Raw genomic sequence first — 18,680 nt, 5'->3', positions numbered from 1 at the left:
TACTATCCCACCACTACCATCATTGTGCATTTGTATAATATATGTAGTTCGCGAGGATCTTCTCAACTAAGATGTGGTGCTCCATATTGGCCTTTTAAAAATCTTAGATCATAAAAGTCCATTATTAGGATACTCGAGGCAGGTTCCGCAGCGCCCTTAGCAATATCTAACATTCTTCAATGTCTATCAAATATCAGCACTGGGTATAATTTGTTTAATATCACGAGCTATAATGATGCATAGTTTTCTACCCTTCTTTCGTGCTTCTAATCATGTACTTCCAAACAAAGCTTGTATACTGAGATATACATATACACATCCCGGTGATGATCAGGGCAGACCAGACATGCATAGCCTCGCTTAGTGGCTTGAAAATGGCCGGGATGCAACTCAGGTTCCAAGTGGTCGATCAGGAAGCATGCGAAAGCGATGGCAGCCCGAAAACCAAAAGCAAGATGCGATGGAACTTAGATAGTAAGAAGCATGAAGAGAAAACTGTGTAAATCTGGCAAAAAATAAGCCAAATTCCACACCCATAAACCCAAATAACCTCGCTTATTTTGCAATTGCAATGTATTTGAAGGATCGGGATTGGAGTTATGGATATGCACAAAAACTGGAATGATGTGGAAACGCCAGCATGTATTTCGGACGGCTTAGAGAAGAAGACAAAAGAACTATTATGCAACGCAAGGCTTTGATTCAATCTCAGAAAGCTAAGTGCCATTCAGATAGATATCATTAAGCATCGAAGCTGTACTCCCAACGATATCGCTAAGACACAACGCACCTACTAGACAATGACAGACCTCGCTTCTAAAGGTACGGGAGGAGTGGCAGGAGCGTAGACGAGAGGCTTGTAGATGTGATCTCATTCAGCGGGGTTTTTGTGCTATCCCTCAGTGTTAGGGCACCTATTACACTTCTTTAGCGCCATGACCTGTTCTACAACCACCGTCGCCGTTACAGTCACCTTAACAGCCGGCCCAGGTAAACGTAGTAGATGTTAGCTAAAGAGAAGATGCCCAATCTATCCTGTATCGAATCTGTATGTGTTTCAGCTGAATAACGCGCCAACGTAGATTCAAGCTCAAACATCGTAGAGAGCGATTTCCTATTCACCGCATACTGCATCCCTTCCGCGGTGTCATTTAATGTGCTTTGTGTACCTTTGCAAGGCTAATCGCACGAGACAGCAGACGTATCGGGCCGTTCCTATCCTGACTACGTTTGACATGGACAAACTTTCGAAGGGTGACAAACGCAAGGTCGAGTATGGTCACGGCGAAATCGCGTTAGCGCCTCAGGGACCGAGATTGGATTAGCTATACAGCCGCCTGGTATGATTGTGGAGCCAGCGTAGATACCATAGAAAGTTCCAAAGACTAGGCCACCTTAAAGGTCGCACGTCCTGTAAGTTTGAATAAATAGCATTCTCTCAAGATGACCTATCGCTGAATAATGCCCAGGCCACTCTTCCTTCCCGTGAATAGAAGGAAGAAAATCACTGATCTGCTCCATACACCTCTTCCCAGTGAATGATTTCGTACAAAAGATTTGTTTTTCGATATCAGACCAGCACGGTGGACCAAGATTTAGCATCCTTACCACCACCCCGTGTTATCATATCGCCAAGAAAGACAGAATCGCCAATGCCATAGCATCTGTACCAGCTTGTAAGGTAGGCTCACACTGGGGGGCAAAAAAAGGCGAATGGTTTGTTGCGATTTCGCCCTTTGTGGTCGCGCTTCCGCCAAAATTCCAGTAGGTATAGGGAATGTCATGCTTCGCCCCGAGGATAGAAAAATCTTCACATGCCCTCGTAAGCTCCATTGGAACGCTATCAGATCCGAAGTATGATGAGAATATGGCCTGGATTTGAGCGGTGACATCAGGATCGTTTTTTGTCAACGGCGCTCGGACGGAATAGTTGAATACCGGGTCCTTCGGCGTCTTTGCCGCCCTACAATCATCACGAATCTTTCTCTCAACAAGATCCAGCGCTCTAAGTCGAATCTCCGGATCTATTGTTTTGACGTCCAACAGGAAATCAGCGAATGCGACGTAATCATTTCCGGGGAGTCCAGCGTGGAAACCCCAGCACGCAACCGTAACGTCGTTCTTGTGGCCGAGTTCTTGGTGTACAAAGTCTTCCAACTCTGCTATGATCCGCATTGAGAGAGGAATGGGGTCGACGCATAATTGTGGGTTGATGCTGCCTTCGCAAGGTCCTCCGATAATACGGACATGGATGGATTCTGCCGCAACAAGCACCTCGCCAGATTTAACGGCGACCTGCCCGCTTTTCAAAGGTACAACATGCTGGCCTAACATGATATCTGGTATCGGTATTTTGGAATAGAGGCCATCATCAACCATAGCTTGAGCCCCTCCAGTCTCTTCTTCGTCTGGCTGAAAGAGTGTGATCAGTGTACCCGACCAGCGTTCGCGCGCAGATTTCAATAAGGCTGAAGCTCCCAACAAAGCTGCCATATTCATGTCGTGGCCGCAGGCATGCATCACCGGTCTCTCATTGCCATATCGATCGATCATTCTTTTCGTGCTTTTGTAAGGTAAATCGGTTTGCTCTAAGATAGGCAAGGCGTCGAGCTCGGCTCGAATCAGAATCGTTCTCCCAGGACCGTTTTTGAGCACACCAGCGACCCCATGCCCGCCAATGTTGATGTGAACATCAAAACCTAGCCGACGGAGATGCGACGCTACCAAATCGCTAGTCTCTAACTCGAGCCCAGAGACCTCGGGGTTTTGGTGGACGTGTCGATAGAAGTCCTCGTACTCCGTTAGATTAGGGCGGAAGTCCTTGACGATGGTCGCAAGCAACGACGGATCCGGGGATGTCAAGGGCTGCTGCCCAATCAGGGGAAATTGAACAGCCCAGGCATCTAGCACTAAGGTAGTTAGATAATAGCGGGATCTAAGATGGTACAGCAACGTACGGTTCACTGAGAGGACAGTGAAGACGAGGAAAGAGGTAACGAGAAGGATGTCTCGAAGAATAGACGAAGGCATGATAATGGAAGTACTCCACAGTTATATGGGTGAGTTGTTAGTACTTCAAAGCACGCTGACCAAAAGGCAAAGGTCACATTCAGTGGGATGCGGGGGCTGCCCAAAACCCAAGTCGCAGAGCCTCTCTTCGAACCCCGCTGTGCAAGGAGCAAAGCCACTCATGAGATGAAACCATACTCGGCCCCGGCTTTAGGTCTGTTAAGTGAGTGGTAGGTGTGGTTGTAATTACCAAAAAACACCAGTAATTTCGGAATGTAACTTCCAGCGCGAGCTTTGTTACTAAACCATACACCTCAGATGGGTACTCGGAACTAGTCACGGGGTTAGCCATGGTCACCGCGTGGAAGAGAGGTGCTTCTAAGTGGCTGACAGCACTGCATTTATACTACACTCAAGGCTAGCCTCTTCCTTGCTGGGCTATTCTTGATTTTGATTCTCAGCCTTGTGATTACATTACTGTAATTATTAGTGGAAAGGCTGGGGTTTCTACTTGTAGGGGGAAAACCCACGCCTATGTCTAGCCCTCGTCTCAGCCCCCAAAATGTACGTGCCGCATTCCGGCCACTTGGAAGCCAATTAGACGCGAGGACGCTAGGTGCGTGCTCCCGCGTTTTTATCAGAACCTGGAAACGCGAATACTGAGCTTTTGTTGTCCGATCCTACTAACATCTACAGCCCCTTTGCGCATTCTGTGGTCAGCGTGCAGGCGCCTGCAAGAGTAAATACGGTAGGTACTGGAAGCTGATGAGAGAGCCTTTGCAGGGTTAGAGAGCCTTTGTTATGCACCAGGTCCACCGAACACGCTCTTAATGATAGGGGCTAGACATCCGCAAAGCGGAGCCCAGGCGGAAGTCGTGCTCTAAATTATGCTGTACAACGGCGCCAAGCAATGAGGTGCAGCAAAGCTGTGAATTGAGGTGCGTCGAGGTTGAGTACAGTTGCCAAAATGTCTTGGCCGGGTGGGATGCAGGGCGTAACAAGATCGGGATTGGACGCTATTCTAGCCTAGAGTAACTTTGTAAGCTGTACATGTACAGCCGTTTCTCGGATCCTGTTGGTGGGTGTTGACGAGAAGATTAATCGGCCACATCAGCTTTTGCATTGTTACACAGCGTATGAGATACACTGACCACAGGATGCGCGAAGGGGCTGCATAGTTGTCCATTTACTGCACGACCTCCACCTCCATCTCCTTCTCCGCCTCCACCTATACCCTATTGTCGAGAAATGGTGATTAGTGTGTCCTGCGAGAATGGGGGCGCCCTCTTTCGATATACGCCTTGTGATCATTCCGTTGACATTTAAGGTAACAGCTGACAGCGGGCACACATGCCGCCCGTCGCATATACATCGTTCTCCCCACTTGAAATCCAATTGTATCGCCTCCTGATCACATATCGCCCTAGAAGGCTTTAGCATTTTCGGTCCACGAATTGACTCCGTATCTCCTACCATCTATTCGCTTGATCAACATGGCCGTCAGCTCCGAAGCGTCCACCTCCTCGCCCTCCCCCCCAAGCCATGAATCATCTCCATCTCCCCTTTCGAAGCAAGAAATAAAGGCGGAAACTGCTACGGTCGGTGCCGAAGCAATCGACAAAGAGCAGCCGTGGAGGGGCCTTGTCCAGCCCGACAAGTTTTCTCAACCTGAATTCTTCACCAGCAAGCCGACCATACATGCGTCTAGCGACAAGCAAGATAGCGACAAGATTAGGCTACTATCGGAGCTTGACTCAAAGAGCCGTTAGTTAGTGTGATCATCCAAGGTATATGGGTCTAAATGATTGTTCCTTGCCGCGCTGACTTCGTATTTTGATACTTCAGCCCCGTAACGGTCGACTATATATCTGAGGTTGAGGGCTTCGTTGGGGTAAATGAATGCTATGATTTCGCTCATTCACTTTCATCAACAGACCATGCACGGTACACGATCAATACCAATTCGGTCATTTTATCTAGCATTGATTCGATTCTTGAGTACGTTTGAAGGAAAGGCTTGCCCATAAGTGCTAAAAGAGCAATCTTATTCAACGTGCAATTTACTCTACCTAAGAAATGCAAAGTTGATACAGACTATTCCGCGTGACTATTACTTTGTATCACAATCATGCGAACCTCAACGCTTTCCCTGGGGTCTTTCCATTGATCCGTCTGGGAGGCGCCAGCACCGTGAGGACTGCAGTCTTCAATCGTGTCAGCCTTCATTTATGAGTCTGAGACCGGATGGAGATATACATACCAGCATGCTCTCCCCCGTCAGACTTAGATGTCCAGGTTGGGAAGAGGAAAACTTCATCGGACCGCTGATTTGCAAGGTAATACCACTTATGATAGTCCCGGTGGAACAGAAAGTAGGACTTCTCTACCTTATCTTGCAACACTTTATCGACCTCAATCAGATCTGTTTTCTGGATCGTCCGTTTGTCGCAGAAGAGTAACGGAGTGTTCTTCACGACCTTGTTCAGAGGACGCCAAACACTAAAGCGCTGGTCAAATTTCATATCAGTCCATCAGAGAGCAGTATATTACTTATAAATTGAAGCAAAGTGGTTGTTCGTATGCATCTTCTCAAGCTCTTCAGGGAGAAGAATCATTCGCAGTCGATCTTGGCCACCCACGGCAGAGTAGTCTGGATGGTCATTCAGCGCTCGATTTCGGGTGTTCGATAACTTACCGCAGTGTGTGACATCGCCACTGGGAAGTGCCCAGCTTCGAATGTTGTTTATATCTCGGGGGGGTATCTTCCCAGCGACTTTTGGATCTCGGCGCCGAAACTGAGCCATACTGAGTCAATGTTATCTCTAACGGGGAACAAGAAAGCCAAACCCTCCAGTCAAAACAGATCACATCTACCGCATCTAGCTTTTTGCGAACCATGTCAATGGTTTCATAGAGGTATTCTTGAACGACGGTTTTATCCGCTTTCACTTCCTCGAAGTGTTTGGAGTTGAGATCGCATTTCGACTCATGGTGAAAGTATGTGAAACCGTGCGTCTCGATTGTTGTATTTCCAAGCTCTCTGATGTCGCGAGTGGACACCGGCTTGGCTTCGAATTGGCAATTAGATTGCGTCTCCGCTTGTTGTTCAGGGTAGCCATAAAGGTCGTAGGGTTGGACGCTTTCGTACAACGGCAATTTGCAGAGAAACTTTAAGACGTCCTGCATACTTGTGTGGGCGTGCAGAGTGCTTCATCTGGGGGGATTGCTTTTAAGCTGCGTGAGTAGGAAGCGGGCGAAATCTTGGTTGGCCGCGGACTTGCACCCACCCGGCACTTGATCACAGGATCGAGGCTTGATCATCCCACGGAGCATGACCTTTAGATACTATGTGATACGGTGTTCACATTAGTGATGATGCACATTACCAGGGTTGGAGAAATAGGGTCACTTCGACGCGCGTTTTGAAAACCGAACCCTAACTCTGTACAATGTACATACTGGCAGCTGGTGAAAAGTGATGAGAACTCTGGTGTATTCCTATGTAGGAGGATGGGTATATGTAGGCGTAGAGGAGCCAAGCCAGCCGAGAGAAGGAACCCTGTTGAGCTGAAAGGTGACGCATGCAAGCTGAGGAATGGCGCTAAGGATGCGCTAGTACAGTAGCGTATGGACGGCTGCCACATACAGGGGAGCACGAGTACGTCCATGTCGACGTCCACCAGGCCACGTCCCCTTGTTGAGCAGAGCAGTGCAGCATGAGCGAACGCATCTCCTCGGCCCTGTTAAAGTCTAAAAGTCAGCAAGCGGAGAGGCTCAATCCTTGATTTGCGATATGTCTCTCCTGTTCAAAGAGAAAACTGTCTCTCAAGCCTTACTACGCGTACTTTACCCATCACAGACTGCTTCCAAAGATTTTCGACTCAGGTATGTACTAGTGGCACGACTTCCCTTCAGCTTGGACCCCGCATATAGTGCGAGCTGACGATGCTTCAGTATCATCATCGTTCCAGATCTTCCCTCAAAAACTCCGAAAGCTACGTTGGACTCGGCGTGGTCACAATTACGGGACGCCCTGGTTGTTAATTCTGCAAAGCCACTCATTCTCGGATTCGAATATGGCCTTCCTCGGAACGTAGTGATATGGACATACCTCCAAAGTCAGAGCGAGATTTTGGTGAAGCTCATCCTTTCCCAGGCTAGTTCGCTCCAGGTATGCAGCATACCCTGACGAGGCCCACTCAACACTGAATGCGAGAAGCTATTTGCGCGGCCAGTATTGTTTGTAGCTCATGGTCTTGGTGGTCTTATCGTAAAGCAGGTGAGTACATGGTCCCCGTCGAATGGAAGAGTCACAGGTGTCCCTGATTGCTCTATTACAGGCCCTTATCAACGTCAGCACCCAGTATCCTTCTGTTCCAGACAATCAAGTTAGAGAAATCTACCGGGGAATCATATTTCTCGGCACGCCCCATCCTATACGTACCGAAAAGGACGAGTGGGTCAAATTAAACCATATCCTAAAGATTGGACCAAAGATCGAAAAAGTGAAGCTCATCGAGGCCGAGCTGGAACGTCTCATAGTTGCGAACCTGTCAGAACGCTTCAAGCAGGCAGCGACCGACGTCTCAATTCTCTCCGTCTGCGAGACAAAGGAGACGAAAGTTCCGACCGGCTTGTGGAACAACCCCCGATACGTAGTGAGTTGGCATGCTCCTATGACGGATGTGAAACGCTTGTTACAGTGACTAACCAGAATTATTCCACCATCTCAGCTTGTCAACGAATCATTTGGCGCCACTCTTGCTCCGTACGAAGACATCTTATGCGTCAATCTAGACCATCACGAGCTTCTCCGCTGCCCACCGAAAGACGAAATGCTTAAGCGCATTCTCGGACTTGTTCAAGCCATATCTTTGCGAAAGGTCAGCCAGACATCAGGTACTGGAAGCGGTGGTACAGATCCCATCCTATCTTGGGCGAACGCGCTTCCAAATTGCTGACTGTGAGTAGGCCCCGCTGCCGAACAGATTAACGATGAATTAGATGACAGTAGTGGTTCCAGCGGTGAGCTGGTGGAAGGTGAGTCGTTCTGTCAATTGATGGGCAATGGCTAACTCCCACCGGAAGAGCCAGAAGACCTGGGCCCCGAAAGTGACGAAGCTGTCATAAATTCGGTGACAGAACGGTCTAGTACTGAACTGCCCACGTTATACGAGTTCGCGTCTCAAGCAAAAACCCTGAAAGTGCCTCTGTACATTCTCAAGCCCGCGGTACAGAATGCGAGCTTTTTCGGCAGAGATGCCATCCTATCTTTGATTGATCAGAAGTTACTGCCGTCAGATTCTCTAGACAGCCAAACACAAAAAGTGTTTGCACTGTGTGGGCTTGGTGGTGTCGGGAAAACCCAAGTTGCAATGGAATATGCATTTTCGAGACGCGACAAATTTGACGCCATCTTCTGGATCGATTCGGATCAACAAACGCAGTTCTTTGAGGGGTTCTCTGCAATTGCCTCGCACCTCGGACATACGGAGACACTGGACCAAGATCGCGTGGTAAGTCGTGATATTGCACTGGAATGGCTCTGCAACCCGCGTAAACGAATATCTGCAAACAGTCCCGCACCCGAGGTCAACGCTACTTGGCTTTTGATATTCAACAATGTGGACGACGGCAACCATATTCAGAGCTTCTGGCCACAATGTAGCCTTGGTTCTGTTTTGATCACAAGTCGGGATCCTCTAACCAAGAGGGGAAGAGAGGGAGTTGATCTAGAACCGTTCGAGCCGGATGAGGCAGCAGAGCTCTTGCGCAAACTGTTGAAACTATCTGGCACTATAGACAACATAGACGCATCTGTAAGATTGGCAAAACGGCTAGGAGGGCTCCCACTCGCAATCACTCAAGTCGCAGCGCTAATAGAGAGATGGGAAATGACACTCGAAGAATTCATCAAGCACTTGGAGAGTCAAGCTTCGATCGCAAGAGTCGCGAAGAACAAACCTTCAGATACAAATGATCATTATAAGCATTCCATCTTCACTGTTTGGGCATTAGATAGCTTGACCCCGGGCGCTTGGGCGCTTTTGCAGGTTATCGCATTCCTCAATCCAGACTCGATCCGGGAAGGATTGCTTCGACGAGACGGACTGAAGACTACAGTGGGTTACCCAGGGTCCGACGACGACTTTATTGACGCTCGCACCGATTTACTAAAAGTATCCCTTATCAAAAGAAACAGGCCGACCAAGAATGATCCAGAGCAAGACGGTGAGCTTACGCTGCATCGTCTTGTCCAGGACGTTGCAAGGGCCCAAACGATTGATGCGGATGTCCCAGAGATGCTGAAATTCATATTGCGTCTTCTACTTTCGTCATGGCCAACTGCATTTCTGCAATTTGACCATGATTCGGCGATTTGGGCGAAATGTGGCGAACTCCTACCCCACATCTTACGAGTTCAAGCGGAAATTAAGAAGCATCGTGTCTTCGAGTCTTCGATCAACGATCGGAAAGACTATGCAAGGCTCTTGCTGTTTGCTGGCTGGTAAGCAGTAGCCTCGCTGAAATAAATCTGATGAAAACTTATCTTTTTACAGGTACCTTTTCGAGCGAATCGATTTCGAGAGCGCCAAGCCACTTTACCTGGATGTACTTCAACTATGTCTCGTGGAGCCAGTTGAAATGGCTGAAATACAGGCGGATGTGCTTTTCGCCTTGTCAGCACTCTCCGCCCAGATCAACGGAAAAGTTGAGAAATCACTCTCCTATGCTCAACAACACTATGATGCACGACTCGAGCTTCGCGATGGCAGTGAATTAGGCGAGGCTCGCATGGCGATGGCTTACGGTGAGCTGGCTCATATACAGATGATTGCTGGAAAACATGACGATGCCATCGAAAACGCCAAAGAAGGCATTAACATGACCTGGAAAAGCCCTCTTTTCTTGGCTGGAAACGACTGGCCGACATTTGCACACAGCCACCAGGCCTTTAGCCTGGCGGCTCTGGGCCAGTACGAGAAAGCTTTGGAACTGGTAAACGCTACGCTGAAGTATTGGAACTCCCATTCAAATGAGACACATGCATTTGCGTAAGTCAACATACCCCAAAAAGGAGCACAAAGTGACTTTCTTTAGGCTGGGAATAACGTATCGCTGTCTCGGGTACGTGAAGAGGAAACAGGGCCTGCAAGACGAAAGCAAGGACGCCTGGCTCCACGCTCTTGAGCACTTTAAATCCACCGTTGGTGATAAATCGCACTACACGAGCCAATGCTGTCGAAATCTTGGAATTTATCATTCACAAAACGGTAACTTTGAGACCGCGATGTAGATATACTGATATGCAGAAGATTAAGCTCTAGTCTAATATATCCCAGTACATATTTCGAACAAGCTCTCCGGGGTTACCGAACGCATCCCTTCTACAGGTCGGAGCTAGCATGGACTCTCTTTTGCTTGGGTGAGACAAAGAGGGCAAATGGTGATGAGCTGGGAGCAGACATCGATCTCAAAGAAGCGTTGAAGCTCTATGGACAAGGTGTCGATAGTATACCGGAAGCACCTCTTTCCTCTGCGGACTTCGAGAAATGTGTGCAACTGCCATCCCGATGATTGTTCGCTTCTCTAGGAGGGTTTGGTGTTCTTTTTTTTTTGTGTTTTTCTCCAAGGCATGTAATCCTAGATACAGATGATTAGAGATATCGTCATTACTCCAGCAAAGACAGCGACGGCCGAAATAACTGCTTTCCTCCAGTCTTCGATTTCCACAAAGTTCATACCAAAAAGTGACGTGACAAGAGACATGGGGAGAAAAAAGTAAGCAAGTAACGTCAAGCGACCAACCTCCTTGGCCTGACTGATGGATCGCTCGGAGGTCAATAGCATGGCATAGTTTCGGATGAAATTAGTACCGTCTATTGCTCTTTCCGCAAGTGTAGAGCAGCGATACAATAAATGCTGAACGTCTTTCCTCAGGGCTTTCGCAATATCATCTCTCGTCCAGAATTCGGGCCCTTCGGTTACTCTTGGCCACCCGTTATTTTCCTCGTTCTCCAAAAGAGCAACCATTTCGCGCAAGCGGTCGTAGTGCTCATCTATCAAGCCTTTGCAGTACGACAGGATATCGATACAATTCTCCTCTTGGCCATGAAAGGATCGAATAGCCACATTGATCTCAGCCTGGATCATGTTCAAGAACTGGTTTTCGGAGCACAATGCGACGTTAAAGAGGTCACTGAACGCGTACAAGGCGTCCATTTTCATCAGCTTCCTATTGAGTGACATGCCGTATTGTTCCGGAAGATTGCTCAAAGTCTGTGATGCATGGAATGTGTTCCGAGACTGAGCACTCGTGCTTCTTGGAATTTGCGACATGTCGAAGACTTCCGAGTTGGGAGGATTGAGAGCCATCTTATCCAGGTGTTGGACTATCGGCAGGTAAGGATTGTGCGAGCTGAATTTGGCTTTATAGTTTTCGAGCCAAGGAGCGATGGAGTTATCGTCAAATGGCTTTCCATTGTCAAGCCAAATGAATCCTGAAGTGGGTCAGCGTGTTTCAAGCAAAGCGAGACCTCCATGTCAAGACGACGCTTACCAGTCCATCCACCCGATCTTCTCTTCTGTACGCAGAAAGATATGTCCTGTTCGATCACGCAAGTTGTTTCGTTGATTATTGCATGCCTTCGTACGATGGAACTGCCGATCCTTTCGCTGGCTCTCAAGGCGTTCAGGAATTTGTTCACGCCTTCCAAATCGTCTTTCCGCTGCTTCCTGACCTCTTCCGCACTCAGAGGGTTTACTCTATTGCAGATTGTGGTGACCCGAAGCCTCCACAGGTTCTGGCTCGTCGAAGGGAGTGCTGGAAGATCGAAATAGCTAGCTGGCTCTAGGAAGTCTAGGTGTCGGCGGAAAAATTCGGGGTCGACCTTGCACTGCGCTCCTAAAGTTCGAACCCAGTCACGAGGCTGCCATCCCCTGAGGATCATGAGCTGGGAAGCTTGTGTGTCTGACGGAGATGCAAGGTTCGTTGCTGTAGACCGCACGTCGTGGGACGTGTCGTAGGCAAAGATCTGTGTTTTCTCCGCTCCAGGCTTGTTGACGTGAACGTAGAGGGGAAAGAAGCCTGTATCTTGCCCAGAATATGTTCTCCATCCATGTGCGGGTGGGGCTTGCTCAAGAAACTGGGCAAGCGGCCGGTAGTGCTCTCCAGAAAATACGTGAGTCTCCTTTACGCGCTCTGAGTAAGTTTTCACGAGCTCGGCATACTGCTTCTTCGTTGCGCCTTCGGTAGATGGTTAGTACTGAAAGAACGATGACAGCCCACATGCAACCTACCATCGTCCGTTGCGGCAGAGCTGGATTGCTGCGCGGGCAAGCTTGGACAGCTGGCCATCTGGATGAATGCACAATGCAAAGTTAGAGTCACTCATCACACGAACGGGATGTTCCACTGGTGGCATTATATCTAGAAGGCTGTGAGATACAGAGGGCGTTTCCGTGTTTCCGCTCGGGCAAACGTTGGCCGTCGATGTGCTTGCACAATACACGAGGACATTCGTTGGATGGACGCGAACACGATCTCATGCAGTGGAGCACTCTAGGCACGAAAAAAGTGGCAAACTCGTAAAGCACTCTGCCCGTGTGTACACCTGTGTGCCACCGCATGGAGTGCTTCAACAAATTTCCACATCGTCCAAGGCGAAGAGCATCTATCTTCTTTAGATTCTTGAAAATGCATTGAAGCAACCCAAGCAGTGGCAGACAGGTGTACACACAAGACAGTTTGTTCTAGAATTAGTGTGCTGTGCCACCTTTTCCATGCCTAGCGGGTGGAGGTCCGTGTGTGGCGTTGTGGCACAGCACCTTAGGCAACTGTGGGACGCGGGCGGCAACAACCTTACCAAACCGGAATGAATGAGTTGTCTCATGATAAAGCCTCGGCAACTCCGAGTACTGCTAGCTTCAAAGAGAGCATGCCCCTTCTCGCTAGGATTGTACCTCTGCCTCTTCGCTGTTTACACACCATGTCTACTAAGAACGTTCTTGTTGTCGGCAAGTACACAAAACGCCCTCACTTGTGACGGACACGCGTCGGACCAGGCTGACACCTGCTCAGGCGCAAATCGAGGAATAGGCCTCAATCTCGTCAAGGCTTTCACGGCGAAGTCCTGGAACGTCACGGGTTCTATCCGCCCCCAATCGAGGGATGATGTCTCCATTGGTGATGTGTGTATTCTTAACGGCCTACCACGGCACGCCGGGCATGGAAAAGGTGGCACACTAATTCCAGAACAAGCTGTCTCGTGTGTATTCTACACCTGTCTGCCACTATTTGGGGTGCTTCAGAGGATTTTCAGGAATTACAACGAGATAAAAGCCCATCACTTTGGACCATGTGGAAACTTGTTGAACAGTGGCAGACAGGTGTACATACGAGACAGAGCACTTGCTGAGTGTGCCACTTTTTTCATGCCCAGCGTGTGCACGGCTATTAGGTCAAAGCTAACGTCTCATAGCTCCAAGTGACAGGTGCGAGCATCATCGAAATCGACCTTCTTGACGAAAGTACCATCGAGAAGGCGGCCAAAGAGTACGGGGATAGGCCTCTTGATCTTCTGATTAACTTGGGAGGTACGTAGATGCGACGCGGCTGAGAAAAAGAAAGCATGCTTACGCGCACAGGGTTGCCTCCTGATCCCAAGCCATGGCAAAAATCAAACGGGCGAGATGTTCACTGAGAAGTTTCAGACTATGGCAGTCGTAGGTCATCATCTTCTGCTTAACCTGACCTCCACTTAAACCTTTCAAAGGGGCCATTTCTGACTTGCAAACACTTCCTTCCCAATCTCGAGAAGAGTGCCGAGCCGAAGGTAGTGAACATCACTTCAGCCTTCGGATCTGTCTCAGGTATGGTGATAACGCATTACCCACAACCGAGCTGACACGAAACAGACAACTCCTTCGGCACATGCATGGCGTATAGGGCGGCAAAGGCCGCGGCGAATCAGATCACGGTCACTTTCGCTCGAGAGTGGGAGAAGGAAGGTCGCAACATCACCGTGATCGCAATGGAGCCTGGCTTTGTTGCCACACGTCTGACTGGCTGGGACTACGTGGATGACATGGATACTTGCATCAAAGGAATCGTCAAGGTGATTATAGGCTTGAAGCACGAGGACAACGCACGGTTCTTGAGATGGGACGGGACCAGCATCCCATACTGATGTATTGGCTAGCCGTGGCTCGTCATTAACCATATGCGGGCAGTCTTCATCCTTGCAGGTCTCTTTAAGGAAGGGAATTGGAAGGATCTTACGGGAACAAGATTAGCGAGCTCTTCTAACCGCAAATCCGATGCCTCAGATACTTGATCATGCGCGCGGATCGGCGTATGTTAGGATCGTCTGTCCTCTCCTGCGGCGAAGTGATTTCTTTCTCCCGCTCCCTCTCCTCCAACACTCCCAGGACCAACTTCTCCACAACCTCCGTTACCCCTTTCCCCTCCCGCGCCGAGCACTCCCCAAAAGCCGCACCCACTTGTTTCGCCCACGCACGTTCCTCGTCAATGGTAACTTCGCCCCCATCATCCGATTTCGCTGCCACAACCTCTACCACCCTGCACTTTCCTCTATCGAAGTACCGCTTTAAAGCGGGCCATATAGTTTGCAGCGCCTCTAACGTGTGGCGCCCGCTGACACTATAAACGAGCATCGCAGCATGCGGAAAGGTTGTGGCACTCTCCCACTGCCTATAAATCTCCGTCGGGTCGCGGATCCACGATTGGGGAATGCCAATCTCGACGAACGTGAGCATGCATCGTGTTCCTGCTATCGTGCGGTCCATGCGCGGATCGGCTGACTCGAGAAGAGGGCAATGCTGCGTTTTGTACTCGTCGAGCCAGTACTGGGGGTTGGTGAGACGTGTGTGCGGGGGGAACTACTTGCAAATTTACGTACCCGCTCGATTATGCGAGTCTTGCCGGTGGAGTTTCCACCAAGGACAAAGATGGTGATTTCTTGGGGGCTGGCAGGAGGGGTCGGGATGCGTGCAGTCATTGTGAGGTATCTGCTAATGGGTACGAAGTGGTAACAGCTGGCAGCGAATTCGTTGACAGCAAGCTGGAATGCTTCGACGTTATCACAGCATGGTTGGCGGAGGAACGTACACGTATTCTTTTGGAATCAGTTGGAACTAAAGTGACGAAGGATCTTTTGACGTTGCGGCACAGCAGATTGAAGCGAAGTTAGAATTTGCAGGTGCAGGCGCATGGAGGGGTCGTGAATTCAACTTCTCCTCAACTAATATCTGGTGCTCCACATTGGCCCTTTAACAATATTAGATCATGGAAGTCCATTATTAGGATACTCGAGGCAGGCTCCGGCATTGACGGTGTTTTGGGTGGATCATCTGTGACTGAATTTGCGGCATGGTATTGGGCGCGATTGGGAGAGTGGAAAGGCTCTGCTGATACTTGATAGTTTGGTCTCCTAGCCGATTCATTTTTCTACCAGAGCGCTCTGTGCAGAGATGAAGACGTGTGCAGAGATTCGCCATCTTGGTGTCGCCCTACACATACAATCAGACGATATCAATTTTACAGACGGGATGTTCGACACCCAAAGGATGCTACTCTCCGACAGTCACCAAACCAACTCGCTCATACGTCTGAGAGCCTGGGTCCACACATCGCAAAACCAAATACAAGGACACGGCCCACCAGTTGCCGCCCGACAGAATCTTGAGGCAAAAGACCTCCGCCCCAGCCTCCATCCACTCATCAGAATCCCAAAACGGGATATAACACAAGCCATCGAACTTCACCCTCCGTGGCTATAGTTCCAAGCGCTTGTGGAACCGCAATCTCTCTCTATGAAGGCCTGTTGTCCGACTCAGAGTGACCGCCACAGGAACGAGCTCGCCGGAGATAAGCAGTCGGCCTCTAGTGACACCACCGTGTGGATCGGAGCTGGACAGTGGCTTCGGCTCTGTATCTCGATATGCCGGGTAGGCGGACTAGAGAACTGACAGCCGCTCATGACCAAGTCGGGTATAAAGTCTGCGGACGACGGACTGGGCATGCGGAAAAAGCGTTCAACATCTTGCCCAGTACTCGTTTTCTCCTGTTGGAAACGCTGCGCAGAGGTTCCTAACAAACTGCTGCTTCTACCTCTCCAACTGCCTGTGAACTTCTAGCCATTTTGACAATAGTACCCAGCACAGTTCGCTCCTTAACAACCTTCGCCCGCTCAAAATCAATCGCCATCGCTTTACTAATTTCCTCATTCCACAACATGTTGCGAGGCATAAGGTCATTATGTGAGACGCCAAGGTATGGATTGCTGTGCTCAAGCAGTCAATGGGTTGAGCAGTGTACTGCGCGTTCTCAGTAGAGATACGCTTCCCTCCGAAACTGACGAACATCATGTGAACGAGTTCCGCAATGCCCTCGTAGAAATAGGGAGTATCTAGATCTATGTTGCCGAAATGAACCGGTGCACGAATACCCTGGATCAGGCGGAGGTGTTTGTAGATAGTAGCCTCCCATTCCAGACGATAAACGAAGTCAATAGGGGTGGCTTTAGCGACTACGGTATATCCATGCGATTTCAATTTAACTCGGAATAGGACACCACACGCTCCGTGAGCACCGATAGGCTCGTAGTCGGTATCCAGGTCTTCTGCGAGCTGTTTCCGAATAAGTTCAAGGAAAGCAGGTAGTCAGGGAGTCGAAATTCCGGGTGGGAGGCAAAGGAGAAATGACACAAAAAGATTGATGGAAGAAGGCTGACATCGAAACTTAGAGGCAGTTTGAGAAGGCCAAAAACCTCATTGAGTGTGCAGTCGAATTTTCGACGTCTCACGGGACTTTGGGTAGGACGCGATTGCCGAATTCGGGCATCACCCACGTTGCTTTCGCCGCAGATAGATATAGAGGGTTTTATATCTTCGAATGTTACCCGCGTTTTCTTGTTCATGTACTAGTCATAGACGGTCTGCTGGATCACCATTCCCTTTCTTACGACTTCAAATACCGGAGCTCGACTCCAACAAGTTTCTCGGTCGAACTTGCAGTGTTGCAATGTCTCGATGAATGATAGCAGGCAACCTCGGATCGGGCTCATATGGCGCATTCTATCGCCTCTGCTTCTTGTTCAAAATGACCTTGATCTCGTCATCTCCAGCCCGTGGAGCCGGAATCGACGCGGCGGCCGACTCCACGCAATCCCACTCCGGCAGCTTTGTGAGTTCAACCTGAGTCTCGCGCATGTCTGCACTTGCGCCCGAGCTTTCCCATAGTTGGATTGTTACTCTATCGGATGAGCGTACCACGCCGATGCCTTTTGCTCTTCCATCGGCGGCCACAATGCTGGAGTTCTTGGGTATGAGGCTGCCAGAGCCAATGCCTAATCCCGCAAGAGACAAATTATTGTTACCGAATTGTATCAGGTCCCCTCCCTGTGCAATCTCCACGGCCCCTTGTCTAGCGCGCGGTTCACCCTCTGACAAGAGGCGGCGAATACAAGATGGGACCGGCAGGACTTGCGAGGGGGACGAGGAGCCTTCCCGTATTACGAGGTATGACCCGCACTCCGAGAGATCAATCAGCCTGCCCACTGGACCGACGGCGTCGTGGCGACACACGAAGAGTTTGGGCGACTCTATAAAACAATTGCGAAACATGCATAGTCCTGTTTGGAATCGAGCACTCACCAGACTTGAAAGGCCAGAGAAATACTTGGGCCTCGAAAGATATCGCCGCCAAGGGTTGAGTTTGACAAAATGACAGGCTCACCTGCTTCCCAATTGGCAGCACCCGTTGGGTCCACGCGACGAGCGACCAAAATCCCTGAACCGGGTCTTGAAGTTCGAAGAGAACAAGACTTACGAAAGCCCGCTCCTCTTCATCCCGAAAAAGAAGGTAACGTTCATCCGGGGTAAAGGTTAGGAAATAAGCATATGTTTCAGCCACTATGGGGATAGCGTCTTCTGTGCATCCCCATATGAGACTTTCCATTCTTTTGGCGAGTCTGGTTGTGAAGTAGGACGTTTGCCATCGTTGAGCCACATCCGGGTTGAAGTCGAAAGCGATGCGGGATGCCGTGTATGATCTATCGAGACCAGGATTATCCTGAGCATGTATCTTGTATACATCTCGTAGCACTGTGAATGCGTCAAGAGATGGTCCGATTGCAACGGGAAACTGAATTTTGAAAAGAGAGCCCACTTCTTGTGGCGATTGTGGTATACAAGTCCCAAACCAAAGCGATTGGTGCATGTGTAAGAAAACTTCGTTCTCATCCAAAGTAATGCTTATGTCCATGGTCAGATGAGGCTTCTGCTCGGTAGTGAAGATCTGGTAATGAGTCAGCCAGCCACTGCACGCATCCTTGAGTTCGCAGAGCGATGGTATTTCCTCACTTTCACTCTGTATCATAAACAAGCTGTAAGGTTGTCAATCACATGTTCGATGAGTCGAAAGCAGGAGAGCAATGCCTACCTTGAAGGTACAATCCGGAGAACACCAATGTGAGACCCGTCTGTCATGCCTCTGAAATCTCACACAAGGTCTTCGTGCTGCGAGGACGCCCTGGTGTATAGTTCATTGAATCCGATTTGCCGAAGTATTTATAGGATGTGAAAGATGTGCATTCCAACCATATGGACGACGGAGACGATATCGGCTGAGTACCCCAGTCATCGATGAG

The 18,680-nt window shown here is 49.4% G+C and overlaps 9 protein-coding genes across 9 annotated transcripts; 3 read left to right on the top strand and 6 right to left on the bottom strand.

The window, feature by feature from the left end:
* Positions 1-1,306: 1,306 nt before the first annotated feature.
* BDZ99DRAFT_508234 (metal-dependent amidase/aminoacylase/carboxypeptidase) lies at positions 1,307-3,361 on the bottom strand (the record flags this gene model as incomplete). Its single annotated transcript, XM_033724308.1, has 2 exons — positions 1,307-2,865; positions 3,260-3,361. 2 exons carry the CDS (start codon positions 3,359-3,361, stop codon positions 1,624-1,626), a joined length of 1,344 nt encoding a protein of 447 aa, XP_033577682.1. The 3' UTR covers positions 1,307-1,623.
* A 182-nt stretch (positions 3,362-3,543) lies between these two features.
* BDZ99DRAFT_475612 (uncharacterized protein) lies at positions 3,544-4,335 on the top strand (the record flags this gene model as incomplete). Its single annotated transcript, XM_033721999.1, has 5 exons — positions 3,544-3,573; positions 3,706-3,757; positions 3,854-3,947; positions 4,068-4,087; positions 4,166-4,335. The coding sequence occupies 5 exons, from the start codon at positions 3,544-3,546 to the stop codon at positions 4,333-4,335; spliced, it is 366 nt and encodes a 121-aa protein (XP_033577681.1).
* Positions 4,336-4,973: 638 nt separating this feature from the next.
* On the bottom strand, positions 4,974-6,233 carry BDZ99DRAFT_462061 (uncharacterized protein). Its single transcript, XM_033719752.1, has 5 exons — positions 5,857-6,233; positions 5,705-5,804; positions 5,560-5,659; positions 5,270-5,508; positions 4,974-5,213 (listed from the first exon to the last, which is right to left on the bottom strand). The coding sequence occupies exons 1-5, from the start codon at positions 6,193-6,195 to the stop codon at positions 5,104-5,106; spliced, it is 888 nt and encodes a 295-aa protein (XP_033577680.1). The 5' UTR covers positions 6,196-6,233; the 3' UTR covers positions 4,974-5,103.
* Positions 6,234-7,514: 1,281 nt separating this feature from the next.
* On the top strand, positions 7,515-10,534 carry BDZ99DRAFT_287606 (uncharacterized protein). The gene is made up of 7 exons (XM_033714073.1): positions 7,515-7,667; positions 7,743-7,923; positions 7,981-8,049; positions 8,098-9,517; positions 9,570-10,064; positions 10,111-10,283; positions 10,353-10,534. The coding sequence occupies exons 2-7, from the start codon at positions 7,845-7,847 to the stop codon at positions 10,412-10,414; spliced, it is 2,298 nt and encodes a 765-aa protein (XP_033577679.1). The 5' UTR covers positions 7,515-7,667; positions 7,743-7,844; the 3' UTR covers positions 10,415-10,534.
* Positions 10,353-12,236, bottom strand: BDZ99DRAFT_414865 (uncharacterized protein). Its single transcript, XM_033716740.1, has 2 exons — positions 11,570-12,236; positions 10,353-11,510 (listed from the first exon to the last, which is right to left on the bottom strand). The coding sequence occupies exons 1-2, from the start codon at positions 11,958-11,960 to the stop codon at positions 10,654-10,656; spliced, it is 1,248 nt and encodes a 415-aa protein (XP_033577678.1). The 5' UTR covers positions 11,961-12,236; the 3' UTR covers positions 10,353-10,653.
* Positions 12,237-12,884: 648 nt separating this feature from the next.
* BDZ99DRAFT_487570 (NAD(P)-binding protein) lies at positions 12,885-14,198 on the top strand (the record flags this gene model as incomplete). The annotated part of the gene is made up of 6 exons (XM_033722842.1): positions 12,885-12,924; positions 13,091-13,200; positions 13,491-13,609; positions 13,677-13,734; positions 13,785-13,881; positions 13,927-14,198. 6 exons carry the CDS (start codon positions 12,885-12,887, stop codon positions 14,196-14,198), a joined length of 696 nt encoding a protein of 231 aa, XP_033577677.1.
* A 115-nt stretch (positions 14,199-14,313) lies between these two features.
* BDZ99DRAFT_475608 (P-loop containing nucleoside triphosphate hydrolase protein) lies at positions 14,314-15,029 on the bottom strand (the record flags this gene model as incomplete). The annotated part of the gene is made up of 2 exons (XM_033721998.1): positions 14,314-14,877; positions 14,931-15,029. 2 exons carry the CDS (start codon positions 15,027-15,029, stop codon positions 14,314-14,316), a joined length of 663 nt encoding a protein of 220 aa, XP_033577676.1.
* Positions 15,030-15,973: 944 nt separating this feature from the next.
* On the bottom strand, positions 15,974-17,260 carry BDZ99DRAFT_287494 (uncharacterized protein). Its single transcript, XM_033714072.1, has 2 exons — positions 16,764-17,260; positions 15,974-16,659 (listed from the first exon to the last, which is right to left on the bottom strand). The coding sequence occupies exons 1-2, from the start codon at positions 16,947-16,949 to the stop codon at positions 16,138-16,140; spliced, it is 708 nt and encodes a 235-aa protein (XP_033577675.1). The 5' UTR covers positions 16,950-17,260; the 3' UTR covers positions 15,974-16,137.
* On the bottom strand, positions 17,107-18,519 carry BDZ99DRAFT_519397 (uncharacterized protein; the record flags this gene model as incomplete). The annotated part of the gene is made up of 3 exons (XM_033725411.1): positions 17,107-17,633; positions 17,686-18,416; positions 18,473-18,519. The coding sequence occupies 3 exons, from the start codon at positions 18,517-18,519 to the stop codon at positions 17,107-17,109; spliced, it is 1,305 nt and encodes a 434-aa protein (XP_033577674.1).
* Positions 18,520-18,680: the final 161 nt, after the last annotated feature.

This window comes from Mytilinidion resinicola (genome assembly GCF_010093595.1).
Source record: "Mytilinidion resinicola strain CBS 304.34 unplaced genomic scaffold BDZ99scaffold_8, whole genome shotgun sequence".
NCBI lineage: Eukaryota > Fungi > Ascomycota > Dothideomycetes > Mytilinidiales > Mytilinidiaceae > Mytilinidion > Mytilinidion resinicola.
The sequence above is the reverse complement of the archived record's forward strand: the minus strand, read 5'-3'. Positions and strand labels throughout refer to the sequence as shown.